The 19,106-nt window shown below is 40.3% G+C and overlaps 1 protein-coding gene across 1 annotated transcript in view; it reads right to left on the reverse strand.

The window, feature by feature from the left end:
• Positions 1-488: 488 nt before the first annotated feature.
• Positions 489-19,106, reverse strand: part of LOC123758937 (uncharacterized) — a 23,655-nt gene continuing 5,037 nt past the window's right edge. Inside the window, exons 3-4 of the mRNA XM_069309353.1 lie at positions 8,132-8,367; positions 489-2,111 (exon numbers count right to left, since the gene is read on the reverse strand). Coding sequence (XP_069165454.1) covers positions 1,610-2,111; positions 8,132-8,367 — 738 coding nt within the window. The 3' untranslated portion in view covers positions 489-1,609. The remainder of the gene's footprint in view (positions 2,112-8,131; positions 8,368-19,106) is intronic.

The following is a 19,106-nucleotide window of genomic DNA, read 5'->3' on the forward strand; positions in this document are numbered from 1 at the left end:
AAGATGTGGAATTCTTCATGTTTTTGATGACTTCTTGTCTATGAGGACAACGAATGGAGATTGCAGGATGATCGCCTTTGCAAAGCAAACAACAAAGCTGTTTGTTCTGTTTACCAAAGCTGTAAACACCATTTCTGGTAGCAGAGAAGGATGGGGTAGGGTACAGAAATCTTGAGCGAGGAACTGGAGACGAGGCGAGATGAGAAATCGATGGCCCAACCACCGTGGGGAATACTTGCAGCTAATGCTGTGGTTGGTTTGTAATTTGACTCATAGTTTTAAATATTTAGAACTTCTTTTTCAGTTTTATAAAACAATACAGATTTTATACAAAATTTGAAAATATTCTGAGTTACTTTACGATTTATTGTAATTACGAAGCAATAAGATCCTTATCTTAACATACTAAGAAGGTTAGGTATGGTTGGTGTTTTCTATGAAGCTTTTCAAGGTAAACTTGTATGTTTAGTATGTCACATATGCACGTATTTAATAAGTCAATACTGACTGTAAGAAAGTGCGAGAACGGGTTGTTTTGGAGGACGGGCTGGTCAAAGTACAGGGGGAGGCACTCTAGGAACAGTGAACTCAACGGCATCATTAGAGGATAGTCACCTGTATGTCCAGCTGAGAGATTCATTCATTCATTCATTTATTAAGCATCCCATACACATGGGGTGGGCAGTGGTGCAAAGGGCTACAGAGGCACATAATGGGACTCAAGAACTAAATCCCATAGTTCATTTAGCTAAGTAAGTGACAACCTTGTGAAGATAGTGACAGCCGTTAATATTACATAAACATATACATGCATACACAGACATATATGTAATGAGAGGGCGTCCATTACTTAACGCTCCATAACTCTGATGTTCTTATTGGCCGAGGAGATGGGATCAGAGTAAACCCCGGGAAGAATTTTCAATTTAATTTCTTTCTTTATAATGCACCCCATACCCATCCCGTGGGCGGTGGTGTAAAGGGTTACAGAGGCACATAATCGGTTCAGGAATTGAACCCTCTAGTTCGTTTAGCTAAGCAAATAACAATCTTTTGACGCTAGTTACAAAATTATTAATGTTATATATATACGTGTACATATTCTCATACATACATGTACATATATATATACATATATACATACACATACATATTCAATCACCTACACAAATACACACATCAATAATCTTTTGTATCACAAGTGATTCAACAAGAGGCTCACAACAGTCACTATACAAGCCACTTTACATCTATGGTGAGTCACACAGTTATTAGTCTTGCTGCACACCCACCCAACTGGGCGGCAGCTTTACAGTCATATGTATGCATTACCTACAGTAAGCAAATTTTGGATACTGCGGTAAACAGTTTGTGAGAAACAAGTTGGAAACAGAATTTCAACATAATTTGTCACAGAATTAAATAATCTTTTTTTTTTTTTTTTGCTGAATCTTTTCGCAACAATGCTAATGAAAAATATTTGTTACATTGGAATTGTGCTTATTAATTATTACTATAATGACAATAATTCTTGTTGTTATGATTATTATTGCATTTGTCATTATTAATTTATAAGAGTTCCCCTTTAGAACTTATAAAATATATTTTGCTATAGTAATTGGGGATCTTTGTCCTGTGATATTTCAATGATTCCATTTGTCTGCTCGAAGGCCATCCAGGCGGCAGTGTGAGTGTTTTCCCAGCCTGGTATCTTGCTGAACGTTGCTATAGAAGACGGGTTGTCGTAGTTGACGTGGGCGTTAGGGATGAAGCCCTGGCTAGCATATAGCCTCCCCATGATCTTGATTACCAGTCTACCGAGCCCCAGATTCCTGTAGCTGTCGTCCGTCCCCAACATGCCGATGCTTCCATACATGGTCGGCGACATCCAGGAGACAGGTGTTTCCTCATTTCCGGAGTAGTGCAGGTGCTGGGGGTCGAGAGGTGAGTCCTTAGTCACGCTCGAGTCGAGGAATACTCCAACAGATGGCAGATGCTGCGATAGTCTCCAAGTGGACTCCAGCGGTTGCTCCTTGTTAAAGAGGCTCCTCTCCAGTAGGTGTTGGAGCCCAGTTTTGACAAGTTTACAGACACGGAAACCTGGCTTGTTCCTGGAAGCAAGAGCAAAGAATGATATGCTGGGTACAGAGCAATGTTATTTTTTAAGTAAACAGCCAAAGGCAGCAGCACATTTGTTTCCTGAGTTATACTCTCACAATAAAAGTAAATCCGCTGAGTGTCCATCTGCCTAAGGCCCAGAAGCCCGGTCACTTACCAAGCTTACGTAATCCACTACTGGATTAAATCAGTATAATTTCCTCCTAAATGTCTGAGATTGTGACATAAGAGAAAATCTTAGAGTAGGACGGTGGGTCGATCCCAATTACTTGCTCCAAAGATTTTCTGGTATATCACATTGTGAATTCATTACGTATTCTTATGTAGTTTCTCATAATTTAGGCATATAGATTCATATTTATTGTTCATCTATTTACTCTATTTCAAAATTTTAAATTATATATAAATATTTAAGTACGATTAAATGTAGAATGGTATTTTGCTGTCTAGATTCAGTAGCAAATTGCCAATAAAAGCAGTTTAAGTAAATTCTATAAATTCCCTGCTTAAATTTTTCCTGTTTATTTTAATGACCAGGGTTAGTTTTTATAAATATTTTTATAAAGCTTGAACTTGAATGAGAAGAAATTGTAAGGAACAAATTATGAAACCAAAAGTCAGTACAGCGTGCAAAACTGCCTGAACATGACTAAATTGTAAAATATAAACAACTGACTGGTTTGGAGAGTTTTATGCACATTAGTAATTAAGTTGTAAGCAGCTAGTAGGTTATATCAGTTAATTTGTACTTGACTGAAGTTGCGAGAGGGAGGGTGCTGTTTGGCGTGTCGGCGCCAAGGGGGCCTCCCCTCCCTCCTGTTGTGCGTGCCCAGTCTGTGGGCCTCGAGTTTTCTGATTGAGCTGGCTATCCTATAGTGGGGCTCGTGCTGTGTGAAATGCTGCAGTCCCTATGGTAGACATTTATGGCATTGAACTGGTGACTGACCACAGGGTAGTTGTCAAGTTTACGACGGAGGAGGTGTGCCGGGCGTTTTTGCGTCGTTACGAGGGGCGAACTTTGCCCCTGCCGGAAGGTGCAGGCACTGTGACTGTCTCAGATCGGAGTGGTACCATCACGTATGTTAGCGTGCATGGGGCGTCCTTGGAATTCCCGGAGGAGCTGCTGCGGCATTATTTCGGCCAGTTTGAAGCTGTTGTCAGTGTGCGGTTGCACCTGCTCTTCTTGGGACGCTTAAGGGTGTGCAGTCAAACATTCGCACCGTGGGAATGAGGCTGTGGGTGGACATTCCGTCCTCAGTGAAGCTACTGGGTTGTTATGTCAGGGTGTATTACGCCCGCCAGCTTCGTACGTGTTACCGTTGTGGCCTCTTGGAACATCAGGCTTCTGGGTACTCTGTGCCTGCCGTCACGCCCGTTAACCTCTACCGTGAGGAGGACTTCCCGCCGCTCCCTATGGAGGATACTTCGGTGGAAGTGGACGACTCTTTGGCTGCTGAAGTGCCCCCTGTGTCGCCTGTTGCACCTCCTGTTGCTGTTGCCTCTCCTCCGGAGGTTGAGTCACCATCGGGTGCTCGTCCTGCCCCAGTTGATATCCCTGATGCTCCCATAGTTCTTCGGGCTGCCCTCTGCACAGCTCCCATGTCTTCATTTTCTTCAGCTGTTGTGCCTGTCCCTGCGCCCTCGCCGTGTGTCCAGGCTGTACTGGGTGCTGGGGTGGCTGTATGGCCTCCCACCGTGTTCGACCTGGTTTCCCGTGTGGGTGAGGATGCTGCAGTCCTGCGGAGAGCGTCAGTTTGCCCGGGTCTCTGGGTCGACATCCGGCTCTGATGATGTGCGGCCGGTGCCTAAGCGTTCCCGGCATTCTTCTGCATGGGCTGATATGGGTGAGTTCGTCGACTGTGAATCTTCTGGCGATGGCAGGGTGGTTCGGGTTGCATGGCATTCTTCGGTGGTTGCGGAGGTCCATGTGCTGTAGCTGCCAGTGACAGTGTCTCGGTCTTCCCTTCTGGTGTGGTGCCTGTTAATCTTGCTTCGGGTGCGTCGCCAACATCGGATGGTTCTGGTTCTGCGTGGGGGGTAGCTCCCCCTGATGAGGTTCGTGGTGAGCATGGTGATCTGGTGATGGTGTTGAAAAAGGTTGCTCACTCTGGGGGTTCCGTGCCCCCTGTCTCGATCCCTGTTTCATCGACTGCCGGTTTGCCGCCTCTCCCGTCTCCGGCTGTCTCTTCTGCATCTCCTGCAGTGTCGGGAGTGGTGTTACCATCTCGGCAGCCTATGCCTTCTTCTCTTGTGCATCTGGCGGCAGGGCCGTCTCGGCGGCCTACGTAGGCTTCTTCGGTATCTTCTGCTTCCACGGAGGTGGGGGTTTGCCATACCCCTACCTCGTTATGCGACTTCTGTCGACCAGCACTGGGAGCTGCGTTTCTGCCTGATTTAGTGATTCCTGAGTTTATGCAGCCCCTTCCTCCCTGAAGCAGGGGGGAATCGGTACCCTACCGACATGGAGTATTTGATATGGGAGGCCTATAAGCACAAATATCCTCTGTATGAGTTCCCTGAGAAATATTCACTTCCCATTGAGGTTTGTTCTTTTAAGGGATTTATTTTGTATGTGGTGTGGGGTTGTGTCCATTTGTGTGTGTGGATGTGGAGTAAGGTTGCATGCTGTGTGTGGGTGGGCCAGGTTTGTTTTCCCGGTTCCTGCGTGCTCCGTATTTCCGGTTCCTGTGAGTTCCAGTGTGCGCTTGTTTTTGGAGCGGTTGCGTGCCCTTTGGGCTACTTGTGTGATCATGCCTGTTTTTGTTCCCATTATCATGCATTTCCGATGTTAATTTCATTTTATGCGTTATGTTTTTGTTTCCTTTCTTCTTATTTGTCATTATGTATTAGTGCCTCTCCGTGTGTGGTTTACGGGGCCGGTAGGCTTGTTTTGTGTTGTGTTTCGATGGTTGGGTTGTTGGGTGAGGGTTTGGGTACTATGTATTTTCCTGTTGTTATTTTTGTACTGTCTTGCATTATATTTGTGCGTTTTGTTGGGTTTTTGTTGGCGACCCTTCAGGCCGGTATTTCATGTCTTTGTAATTATGTACTTTTGTGATTTTGTAACTTGTGATTTGTGTTCTGTTTGTTTTGTTCTCGGTTTATTGTATTTATACGCATGTTTGTGTGTCAAGCTAACGTTACCCCCTCATGTCTTGTACTGTTGTTATTTCTGTACTGTATTGCATTGTGTTTGTGTTTATTGTTGTGTTTTTGTTGTCGGCCCTTCAGGCCGGTATTTAGTGTCGTTGTACTTTTGTACTTTTGTGCTTTTGTGATTTTGTAATTTGTGGTTTGTGTTGTTTGTTTTGTTCTCGTTTTATTGTATTTATACGCATGCTTGCATGTAAAAATAAAGAAAATAAAAAGTTCATTTGTACTTAGTAAAGTGTTAGTGGAAATAAGATATTTGTTAAGAGACGGTTGGTATGACACGTACACACATTCCCATCGTGCGTTTAATTTCAATTGTGTCCGACTGGTGATGGTGGACTGTTACGACCAAGGTGGTCTATTTCAGGGAAACAAGATTTTATAGAAAGAAACACAAGGGTTGGCCGTTGAGTGTGCTACTGGTTTGCAGTGCTGCCGGCGGTACGATCAAGTAGTGATATGAAAACTACTGGGTGTACTTATAATTTGGACCTAGTGGTTGACTAACTAGTGAGCAGCTAGTAGGGAAGTGAATTTATAGATGATTTTGTTAAATATTTGGGCAGAACACATAAGAAAATGTAGAAAGTTATGGTATGACTTTTTGAAGTTTGCAGCTGAATGGGGCAAGCAGATTCAATTTGGTGAGTGTAGTCTGTGAATAGTCTTTTTTTTATTTTATTTTGTTTTAAGTATATATATATACAGGTGCAAAAGTTCTTACATTTTTGTACAGCACTTGTCCAGTTTGTCATTTACTCTCAGTTAAGTTCATTCCTTTAAGTTCATCTGCCACCGTGTTTATATATTTTTATTGAGTAGGTTATAAATGCAACTTACAGCTCACTTACAGTTTTGTAGCAAGTAAAGTGACCTGGAAGAGGATATGGTACTGATGTGGTGTACCAGAGTTCTGTGTGTAATATTAACTGTTCCACCAGTGTTAATTCCTGCCTAGTATTTTGTTGGTGTAAATCCTTGCTTCTATCCAACGAGAGTATTAGATCTTAAAGTATTAGATCTTCTGATCTAATCAGAAGGCTAGATCATTTGTTATGAGTGTAAGAGTTTTTTTTTAATAAATAGATTGTTACCAAGCTATCTTTCTTTCCTGTGGGCTTGGTGAGATCGTAATCTACCTTTAGATACGTATTTGGGAGTTTCTTCCTGGGGCCGGGCCTAGCAACCCACAAAATTAGGCTAATGCCCACATAGTGTTACTGTGGGAGCCTATTCCACAAATTTTTGGGTAAAATAGTGTGATTTTGATTTTTCCTAATACTAAACAAACACCCGTATTATAATCCTCACTGGTCACTCATAATATGGACGATTATTGCTGGGAATGCCAGCATTTTATCATTCAGGTAAGTCATTCATACTGGCCACTGACTTTACTTTCCATTGATTGTAATACCTTCCAAGTTGTAACATTGAGCACATTATCTTGGATAGGATTAGTGTTTCAACTCCAGGGACACTAAAAGGTGTGTGTTGTGCTCTAACCGTTCATAGACAGGATTATATGCGACAGGGGGGGGGGGGGGGGGAAATGTTCTTGAACTGTGCTTCACCTTAAGTCTTTTGTGCGAGCCTTTGCTAGTCTTTGAGGGCTAGGTTCTCTTTCCAAATGAGTTTTTGGAATGTAGAGTAAATGTTAACAGGCACTGTCATTTTCTGTGTGAGATTACGATTATATTAAGTGAAAGTAATTACATCCATTTTAAATAACCTGTGTCCTAGGCACAAGAGGACATCATCCCTTGCAGGTACAATTTTTGGACTATTTCCCTGGAGGCCGGGTCTTACCTCCTGTCTTTGGACGGCCTGTTAATATATGCTTTGGTGTTTAATTGGGGCCCTTTTGACGCAACATAGAGAAGTGTTTGACTGGTAGTGCAAGTACCATCAGTCCAGGTTAATCATACATTTAACTTCAGTTCTGACCTCGAACCTCACAATATTTATGAACATGAATATCGGATTTTAATACGTACAGTAATGCAATAAGGCGGTAAGTATGCAATATAGTCAACGGTAGGAAATATATCCTTTAACTATATATAATAATACATTCAAAGACAGATATGCATGTGAAGAACATTTATGTCATTATCTGAGGATAGTATTTGTGACAAATAGAAAGTGTTCAATGGAGGCCTGCGTACATGCCCTACCCTAGATATGTCACTGCGGACCCAAGTATGATCATGCATGCATTCAACTGATATCATGGCACACTTAATAATTGTTGTTAATGCTTGTAATGTGTTCTCATAATAATGTTATGCTTAACATTGTTTAATTATTTCTTCATTTTTGTCAGCTTTTGAAATTTCATTCAAATTTATTACAACGTATTCAGTATCTTCATGCTGTTGAATTGTTGACATTGCAGTTAAATGTTGTCTATTTTTTTTAATTATTCATATTATTTATATTCCGTTTTATTAAAGCTATTTTCCTTTCCCACCTTACATATGTTAATAACTGTCTTTGCCATCCCTGCCACACACACCAAAACATCTTTAACATCTAACAGAATGAAGCTTGCGTAGTCCTAGAACAGCTCCCTCAACTGAACCGGTAAACACTTTCCTGAGTTTCCACACTATGCGAAGTTTAGTTTGGTGAAGGGCTTAAGACTTAAGGCCTATCAACTGCACGAGGGTTATTAAAGCCTTGACTCTAGCTTACTGACCAACCAGCAAGTATACTTTAGCCCTGAACAAAGTCAAGAACTAAAGTAAACTGTCAGTGTGTATACCGAGAAATGGAGGACACATCTTGGTGTATATATATGCCTGCACGGTTGATATTGCCACTTTAAAGTTCACTGTATGGTAAGGTAAGTACCAACCTGAGGAGTTCAGTATCCATGTTAGGGCGGTAAGTAAATGTGTAATTTGGATCCCAATAGACGAGGGAGCTCCCCAGCTCTTGGGCCAGCATCTTCAGCGGCTCAACCAGGTAGTGGGGAACATGGTAGATCATCAGGTGTCGTTGCCAGTTCAATAGAGGCGTCTCCCTCAGCGCCACTATCAGTTGTTCGAATTCCGCTTCCCGGCAGTAGACGGCAATACTGGAGGGCACGTTCTAGAGGTAGAGAAACAGTGTAAGAACACCAGCGACTGTTAGTCTATTATTTCGAAATGCGCGCACGCAAGTACAAGAGGTCATAGATTCAAGCTAACGAAACAAATGTGGCAGAAAATATTAAAAATTTCTCTTTTGCAAAAAGTACAGCAGACGATTTGAATAACTGAAGTGTGAAGGCGGTTGATTCCAAAACTGTTAATACATTTTGGTTTTGGCGGCGTATGGCTGCCGGCTTCACAACATCACTAAAATGATGAATTAAATTGCCCGAACCAAACCTAACTAATGACCCGCAAATAGAAAACTGAACATCGCATCGATTTTGCGAGCCGCTATGAATTGTAGCACATCAATTTTTGGTCTTAGGGGATTTATACGTCGAAATGCGAGTAGTGTAAAGTACGACTAGAACCGCGCGCACCAGCTGCCAGCTGGTACTCCATGGAGTGCCAGCCGACAGGTGGAGCGCAGGTGTCTAGTCGCACAGGTTTTTGGGGGAATTTCCCGGAAGTTTTGGCGTGTTTCGGACGCGTGTGAGCGTGTTGTGTTTGGGTATGTGGTCATGAAAGAGGGGAGGTCATGTTGATGAGTGCCAGGTGGTGCGCGAGGTCACCGTCGCAGCGCGGGTGTCTAGTCACAGGGGTTTGGGAATTTCCCGGAAGTTTGGCGCGTGGCGGACTTGAGTGGCGGGCGAGCAGGTGCGGTCCCCCACCCCGCGCGCGCGGGTCTAGTCCTCGGGGGTTAAGGTAAGTGGTCAGGAACGATTGGAGATCTTGTTGTGTGAGAGTAAGTGGTGGAGTAAGAGGAAGGAGTGAAATGAATATGTGTGTTTAGCAAGTGATAGAGTAAGAAAATAGAAGGAAGATGGAGGAAGGAGTAAAAGAGTTGATCGTGAGTTGGTGTGTAGATGAGAGGAGAAGGCAGCACGGTCTGTTATGTTGTTTTGGGATGGGAGCTGGATGGAGTTTCCCCTTCGTCTGGAGAGAGTGCTCTGGGCCATTATGTGGTTAGACAAACCCATTGACTCCCCTACAGGAAGGTCTTAAGTGATGTTTGTAAGAAATGTATGGAAAAGACACGGGGCTGCACCTGGCTTTTTCTGTGTTCGGGTCAAGAAAGAGAGAAGTCACTCTCGTTGTGAGACTGCAGCGGGCCATTATGTGGTTAGACAAACCATTAACGTCCCCTACAGGAAGAGCTAAGTGTGTGTGAGGATGAGGGCAAAGTCTCCTGCAGGAGGGGAGTGTACCATTACCTAAAGCGTTTTTCAATGTCGCGACGGGGTAAGCGTACTGGTCGCAGGTTGGAGGCTGACTGGTCATCTTTCCAACTAGTCTGGGTATTTCTCCTACGACACCGGAAGTGGTGGGACACCCATTACCATTGCGTTTCGCCAGGGTCTCCAACTCTCTCTCTCTCTATCTATCTCTGTCTCCCTGTCTCTCTCTCTCACTATCTGTCTCAGTCTCTCCGTCTCCATGTCTCTCTCTCTCTCTCTCTCTCTCTCTCTCTCTCTCTCTCTCTCTCTCTCTCTCTCTCTCTCTCTCTCTCTCTCTCTCTCTCTCTCTCTCTCTCTCTCTCTCTCTCTCTCTCTCTCTCTCTCTCTCTCTCTCTCTCTCTCTCTCTCTCTCTCTCTCTCTCTCTCTCTCTCTCTCTCTCTCTCTCTTCAGATCATTTAATAGTTGGGGAAAGTAACATCATTTTCCTTTCTCCTGCTGCCGCTGTTCACATATCTTTCTCCATTTCACTTAGACTGACAACGCATCAGAGGGTGATCACCATGTCAATTTTCAAGCCCGCCTTCACTCTCACCCTTACATCCTTGTAAGGTAACACGACCAATATGCTAACTTCGTTCTTTACCCAATATCATTAATGTAACGTGGAGAATATACCAACTTCGTTCGTTCTTTGCCCAAATTTCATTTTAAGAGTAACGATCTGTCTCTCTGTCTGTCTCTGTCTCTGTCTCGGTCTCCGTCTCTCTCTCTCTCTCTCTCTCTCTCTGTCTCTGTGCCTCTCTCTGTCTCTGTCTCTCTCTCTCTCTCTCTGTCTCTCTCTCTCTCTCTCTATCTCTCACTCTGTCTCTGTCTCTGTCTCTGTCTCTCTCCCTCTCTAAAGTCCACCACACGACACTTCACTTAGTAAACTCAGTCAAAGTCAGTAGGTTAGCATTTACTAAAAGAGAGAAACATTTCACATCGTCACGGAGACGCGATCTCTACCTACAAATTGTTCTTGTTAACTGTGATCACAACATCTGCTGGCCAAATAAATATCATTGAAATGTATGCATGTTTACTCAATCTCCATCACCTCTCCGTCCTACATCCATAGCAAGACTCCTGAATGAATGAACCGGCAGCCCCTCTCGCTGCAGTCTCACCTTCGTGATGGTTTGAGGTGTATTGAGATGGAGGATGTAATGGCTCGACCTTACCCTCTCCCCGTCCACCCCCACTTACCCTTACCCATACCACCCCCTCCATGGCCGAACCATCACTGCCCCCTTCCCAGACCGGATGTTCAACTAAGCTTTAGTATCACCATTCTTTGCTGAAATAGCATTTTTTTAAGAATATCCAGTCATAAGCAGGTCTTCAATCTTATTATTATAACAAATCATAATTTGCTGTTCTCTCTCTCTGTCTCTCTGTCTCTCAGTCTCTCTCTCTCTCTCTCTCTCTCTCTCTCTCTCTCTCTCTCTCTCTCTCTCTCTCTCTCTCTCTCTCTCTCTCTCTCTCTCTCTCTCTCTCTCTCTCTCTCTCTCTCTCTCTCTCTCTCTCTCTCTCTCTCTGTCTCTCTATCTCTCTGTCTCTCTATCTCTCTATCTCTCTGTCTCTCTGTCGCTCTGTCTCTCTGTCTCTCTGTCTCTCAATCTCTCAGTCTCTGTCTCTCAGTCTCTCAGTCTCTCTCTCTCTCTCCAGATCATTTAGTAGTTGGGGAAAGTAACATCAGTTCCTTTCTCCTGCTGCCGCTGTTCACGTATCTTTCTCCATCAAGGCTGTCTCTCTTAAGACCTACATCATCCAATGTAAAACACCAATCGACGAGAATAAGACCGGTGAGTCGATAGTGAAATAGCTCTGGGTTAAGTTTGTTTTTCAGTTCTTGTAACACAGTCAATGTAGCGTAATGGGAAACCAGTCTTTCTACTGCCTACATATTTAGCGTTTGAAAATGTATGCAAGTCTAGACAAACTCCTATAGCCCTTACATTCTAACACAAATAAAATATTAGCACATGATTGCATCGCATTATATCATCATTAAGTAACGTGGAGATCAACTTTCTGGCTGTTGTCCGAATATCATTATTAAAATGTGAACTCCATTTAGCCAAACACAATATCTCCATTACATCTCATAGCATATGAATATTACGGTATACCAGTTTCAACCCTCTATAACACAATGTAACATAACTTTCTACAGACCAAATATCGTTTTTAAATGAAAGTATGACTTAGTCCTTATTCATTACATCTCTCACCATATAAAATATTGGCGTCTACCCCTTTTAGCCCTCTGTAACACAATGTAACGTAACGCAAATCAACTTTTTGCAGTCCAAAATGTCATTTTGAAACGGAAAGTGAGGGTTAGACCATCTCCATTACATCTCTTACCATATAAATAATTGTTGGCCACCCCTTTTAGCCCTCTGTAACACAACGTAACATATCGCAAATCAACTTTTTGCAGTCCAAAATGTCATTTTGAAACGGAAAGTGAGGGTTAGACCATCTCCATTACATCTCTTACCATATAAATAATTGATGGCCACCCCTTTTAGCCCTCTGTAACACAATGTAACACAACGTAACGTATCGCAAATCGACTTTTTGCAATCCAAAATGTCATTTTTAAATGAAAGTATGACTTAGTCCATCTTCATTACATCTCTCACCATATAAAATATTGGCGTCTACCCCTTTTAGCCCTCAGTAACACATTGTAACGCTACGTCGCGTAACGCAAATCAACTTTTTGCAGTCCAAAAGGTCATTTTGAAACGGAAAGTGAGGGTTAGCCCATCTCCATTACATCTCTACCATATAATTAATTGTTGACTACCCCTTTTAGCCCTCTGTAACACAATGTAACACACCGTAACGTAACGCAAATCAACTTTTTGCAGTCCAAAATGTCATTTTTTAAATGAAAGTATGACTTAGCACATCTCTTACCATATAATATTGTCCTCTACCAGTTTTAGCCCTCTAACACAATGTAACGTAACGCAATCAACTTTTACAGCCCAAAATGACATTTTTAAATAAAGTAGGACTTAGTCCATCTCCATTACATCTCCTTCCATAAGAATATTACGGTCTACCAGTTTTAGCCCTCTGTAACACAATGTAACGTAACGGGGAAAATCATCTTTGTCGGATGAGAAAATAACATTATTGAAAATGACATCCGTGTTTAGCCGTTACATCCAAAACACAAGAAAAATATTACCGTTTTTCTTGAGAAACTTATATGTGGAGATCATATCTCCAGAGTCCACACAATAAGCCACACATCACACATCTTCTGTTTTCAAATCGCAGCTCGCATCTAATTTAATTTTTTTTTTTTTTTTGCAGAAACTATGTTTTGAGATTAAGCTCAATGTCGGCAATTACTATTCGTATCATCAAACTCCTTTCAGTCAACAAAATTCACATTTCATATCGCGTGTGTAGATTAGAGAGAGAAGGCAAACATAGCGTGCAGCTAGTCAAAACTTATCATAACAGATATGATTTCACAGAGTTTTTCAACCTTTGCAAGTTTTTTTCATTGTTATCTCTTCACTCGTGCTAAGTGAGTCAGACAAAAATGTGACATTTCATTTCATTATTAACCATGCAATATGCTATTAGCTAGGTAGTCAAAACATATAACAAGCGTTATTTCACAGGAATTTTTTCTAGCAAATATGATTCCTTTAAGCAGTTCAACACATCAAACACCTCCAGTCTGCGAAATTCCCTTTAGTCAATAATCATCCTTTACAGTATTTCTTGACTAGAATAGCACTCCAAAACATAAGTGGTCATTTTTATTCTCACTGTCGCACTATAGTCAATAATTTGTTTCGCAGAGTGACAAGTTATGCATAGTGACGAGATTTCATGGTGTGCATAGTTTAAGAGAGTTCACACTGTATTAATTACGGTCATGGATATCTTATGTTATGTTTATGAAGACCATCTCTTCTTATTTTTTTATCATTTTCACGCCCCACAGCTTTACAGTCTTCTCATATTCTTTTTCAAATAAAGTATGTTTACTGTTTTCCAGTAGATCGGCCTCACATTACATATATTAATCAATTTTCAAATTCAGTTCAGTTTCTTTTCAATATCGCAGCTTTGTTGCCCCCACAGCCCGTATCTAGTTCAAGACCTCTTATTATCAATGTCATTAATACGGTTATCATCAACCACGTATTGGATGTCTCTGTCATTCAGTCATCAACGTAGTATGTGTTTAATGAACGTGAGAATCACTTCATGTGCACTCATTTTAGTTTAGTTTAAAGTTTTACATCTTGAATTAATACCGCTATTGGTTAGCTCAGACATTCAGTTAACATCTCAGTAAGTGAAAATCTTTTCATGTGAGCTCATTTTTAGTTTAGGATAAGGTTTTTCCATCGTGAAATGCTATTATCAGTAACCAGGTATTGGATGACACTACCATTCAGTTTACATCTCAGTAACTGTTTACTGAACATTGTTATCCATCCATGCAACCTCATTTTTAGTTTTAAGTTTCTACATCGTAAAAATAAAATATTACTATCACCAGCCGTGTATCGGATAGCTCAACCATTCAGTTAACATCTCAGTAAGTGAAAATCTTTTCATGTGAGCTCATTTTTAGTTTAGGATAAGGTTTTCCATCGTGAAATGCTATTATCAGTAGCCAGGTATTGGGTGGGTGGACCATCCAGTTTACATCTCAGTAACAGTTTACTGAACATAGATATCCCTCCATGGGACCTCATTTTTAGTTTAAGTTTCTCCATCGTAAATAAAAATAAAATATTACTATCACAATCCTTGTATTGACCTGCTCCGGCATTCAGTTTACATCTCAGTAAGTGTTTACTGAATGCAAAATCGCTACATGTGTGGTCATAAGGTTTTCTCATCGTGAAATGCTATTATCAGTAACCAGGTATTGGATGACACTACCATTCAGTTTACATCTCAGTAACTGTTTACTGATCATTGTTATCCATCCATGCAACCTCATTTTTTTAGTTTTAAGCTTCTACATCGTAAAAAATAAAATATTACTATCACCAGCTATGTATCGGTAGCTCAACCATTCAGTTTACAGCTCAGTAACTGTTTACTGAACATAGACATCCCTCCATGCGAGCTCATTTTTTAGTTTAAAGTTTCTCCATCGTAAAAAATAAAATATTACTATCACAAACCATGTATTGGGTGGGTCAACCATCCAGTTTACATCTCAGTAATAGTTTACTGAACATAGATATCCCTCCATGTGACCTCATTTTTAGTTTAAAGTTTCTCCATCCTAAATAAAAAATAAAATATTACTGTCACAAACTTTGTATTGACCAGCTCCGGCATTCAGTTTACAACTCAGTAAGTGTTTACTGAATGCAAAATCGCTACATGTGTGGTCATTTAGTTTAAAGTTTCTCAATCTTAAAATATTACTATCAACATCAACCATGCATTGGCCGGCTTAGTCTTTCAGTTCACATCTCAGTAAGTGTTTACTGAATGCAAAATCGCTACATGTGTGGTCATTTAGTTTAAAGTTTCTCAATCTTTAAATATTACTATCATCATCAACCATGCATTGCCTGGCTAGTCTTTCAGTTTACATCTCAGTGAGTGTTAACTGAATGTGGAAATTATCACGTGTTAGCATTTAGTTTAGTTTCAAGTTTCAATTAAATACTAACATCATCCCAGTATTGGGCTGTCGGCATTCAGTTACCCACTCGGAGAGTGTTTACTGAACGTCGAAATCATTTCCTGTAGACACATTTTTTACTTGAACCCGTACCTCCACCAAACCGGACCTCCGGTCCGAGTCAGGACCGCCGGTCCTGACTGGTTTGGAGTGGAGACGGGTTCAAGTAAAAAATGTGTCTACAGGAAATGATTTCGACGTTCAGTAAACACTCTCCGAGTGGGTAACTGAATGCCGACAGCCCAATACTGGGATGATGTTAGTATTTAATTGAAACTTGAAACTAAACTAAATGCTAACACGTGATAATTTCCACATTCAGTTAACACTCACTGAGATGTAAACTGAAAGACTAGCCAGGCAATGCATGGTTGATGATGATAGTAATATTTAAAGATTGAGAAACTTTAAACTAAATGACCACACATGTAGCGATTTTGCATTCAGTAAACACTTACTGAGTTGTAAACTGAATGCCGGAGCTGGTCAATACAAAGTTTGTGACAGTAATATTTTATTTTTTATTTAGGATGGAGAAACTTTAAACTAAAAATGAGGTCACATGGAGGGGATATCTATGTTCAGTAAACTATTACTGAGATGTAAACTGGATGGTTGACCCACCCAATACATGGTTTGTGATAGTAATATTTTATTTTTTACGATGGAGAAACTTTAAACTAAAAAATGAGCTCGCATGGAGGGATGTCTATGTTCAGTAAACAGTTACTGAGCTGTAAACTGAATGGTTGAGCTACCGATACATAGCTGGTGATAGTAATATTTTATTTTTTACGATGTAGAAGCTTAAAACTAAAAAAATGAGGTTGCATGGATGGATAACAATGATCAGTAAACAGTTACTGAGATGTAAACTGAATGGTAGTGTCATCCAATACCTGGTTACTGATAATAGCATTTCACGATGAGAAAACCTTATGACCACACATGTAGCGATTTTGCATTCAGTAAACACTTACTGAGATGTAAACTGAATGCCGGAGCAGGTCAATACAAGGATTATGATAGTAATATTTTATTTTTATTTACGATGGAGAAACTTAAACTAAAAATGAGGTCCCATGGAGGGATATCTATGTTCAGTAAACTGTTACTGAGATGTAAACTGGATGGTCCACCCACCCAATACCTGGCTACTGATAATAGCATTTCACGATGGAAAACCTTATCCTAAACTAAAAATGAGCTCACATGAAAAGATTTTCACTTACTGAGATGTTAACTGAATGGTTGAGCTATCCGATACACGGCTGGTGATAGTAATATTTTATTTTTACGATGTAGAAACTTAAAACTAAAAATGAGGTTGCATGGATGGATAACAATGTTCAGTAAACAGTTACTGAGATGTAAACTGAATGGTAGTGTCATCCAATACCTGGTTACTGATAATAGCATTTCACGATGGAAAAACCTTATCCTAAACTAAAAATGAGCTCACATGAAAAGATTTTCACTTACTGAGATGTTAACTGAATGTCTGAGCTAACCAATAGCGGTATTAATTCAAGATGTAAAACTTTAAACTAAACTAAAATGAGTGCACATGAAGTGATTCTCACGTTCATTAAACACATACTACGTTGATGACTGAATGACAGAGACATCCAATACGTGGTTGATGATAACCGTATTAATGACATTGATAATAAGAGGTCTTGAACTAGATACGGGCTGTGGGGGCAACAAAGCTGCGATATTGAAAAGAAACTGAACTGAATTTGAAAATTGATTAATATATGTAATGTGAGGCCGATCTACTGGAAAACAGTAAACATACTTTATTTGAAAAAGAATATGAGAAGACTGTAAAGCTGTGGGGCGTGAAAATGATAAAAAAATAAGAAGAGATGGTCTTCATAAACATAACATAAGATATCCATGACCGTAATTAATACAGTGTGAACTCTCTTAAACTATGCACACCATGAAATCTCGTCACTATGCATAACTTGACACTCTGCGAAACAAATTATTGACTATAGTGCGACAGTGAGAATAAAAATGACCACTTATGTTTTGGAGTGCTATTCTAGTCAAGAAATACTGTAAAGGATGATTATTGACTAAAGGGAATTTCGCAGACTGGAGGTGTTTGATGTGTTGAACTGCTTAAAGGAATCATATTTGCTAGAAAAAATTCCTGTGAAATAACGCTTGTTATATGTTTTGACTACCTAGCTAATAGCATATTGCATGGTTAATAATGAAATGAAATGTCACATTTTTGTCTGACTCACTTAGCACGAGTGAAGAGATAACAATGAAAAAAACTTGCAAAGGTTGAAAAACTCTGTGAAATCATATCTGTTATGATAAGTTTTGACTAGCTGCACGCTATGTTTGCCTTCTCTCTCTAATCTACACACGCGATATGAAATGTGAATTTTGTTGACTGAAAGGAGTTTGATGATACGAATAGTAATTGCCGACATTGAGCTTAATCTCAAAACATAGTTTCTGCAAAAAAAAAAAAAAAAATTAAATTAGATGCGAGCTGCGATTTGAAAACAGAAGATGTGTGATGTGTGGCTTATTGTGTGGACTCTGGAGATATGATCTCCACATATAAGTTTCTCAAGAAAAACGGTAATATTTTTCTTGTGTTTTGGATGTAACGGCTAAACACGGATGTCATTTTCAATAATGTTATTTTCTCATCCGACAAAGATGATTTTCCCCGTTACGTTACATTGTGTTACAGAGGGCTAAAACTGGTAGACCGTAATATTCTTATGGAAGGAGATGTAATGGAGATGGACTAAGTCCTACTTTATTTAAAAATGTCATTTTGGGCTGTAAAAGTTGATTGCGTTACGTTACATTGTGTTAGAGGGCTAAAACTGGTAGAGGACAATATTATATGGTAAGAGATGTGCTAAGTCATACTTTCATTTAAAAAATGACATTTTGGACTGCAAAAAGTTGATTTGCGTTACGTTACGGTGTGTTACATTGTGTTACAGAGGGCTAAAAGGGGTAGTCAACAATTAATTATATGGTAGAGATGTAATGGAGATGGGCTAACCCTCACTTTCCGTTTCAAATGACCTTTTGGACTGCAAAAAGTTGATTTGCGTTACGCGACGTAGCGTTACAATGTGTTACTGAGGGCTAAAAGGGGTAGACGCCAATATTTTATATGGTGAGAGATGTAATGAAGATGGACTAAGTCATACTTTCATTTAAAAATGACATTTTGGATTGCAAAAAGTCGATTTGCGATACGTTACGTTGTGTTACATTGTGTTACAGAGGGCTAAAAGGGGTGGCCATCAATTATTTATATGGTAAGAGATGTAATGGAGATGGTCTAACCCTCACTTTCCGTTTCAAAATGACATTTTGGACTGCAAAAAGTTGATTTGCGATATGTTACGTTGTGTTACATTGTGTTACAGAGGGCTAAAAGGGGTGGCCAACAATTATTTATATGGTAAGAGATGTAATGGAGATGGTCTAACCCTCACTTTCCGTTTCAAAATGACATTTTGGACTGCAAAAAGTTGATTTGCGTTACGTTACATTGTGTTACAGAGGGCTAAAAGGGGTAGACGCCAATATTTTATATGGTGAGAGATGTAATGAATAAGGACTAAGTCATACTTTCATTTAAAAACGATATTTGGTCTGTAGAAAGTTATGTTACATTGTGTTATAGAGGGTTGAAACTGGTATACCGTAATATTCATATGCTATGAGATGTAATGGAGATATTGTGTTTGGCTAAATGGAGTTCACATTTCAATAATGATATTCGG

Source organism: Procambarus clarkii, chromosome 65 (assembly GCF_040958095.1).
Source record: "Procambarus clarkii isolate CNS0578487 chromosome 65, FALCON_Pclarkii_2.0, whole genome shotgun sequence".
Classification (NCBI taxonomy): domain Eukaryota; kingdom Metazoa; phylum Arthropoda; class Malacostraca; order Decapoda; family Cambaridae; genus Procambarus; species Procambarus clarkii.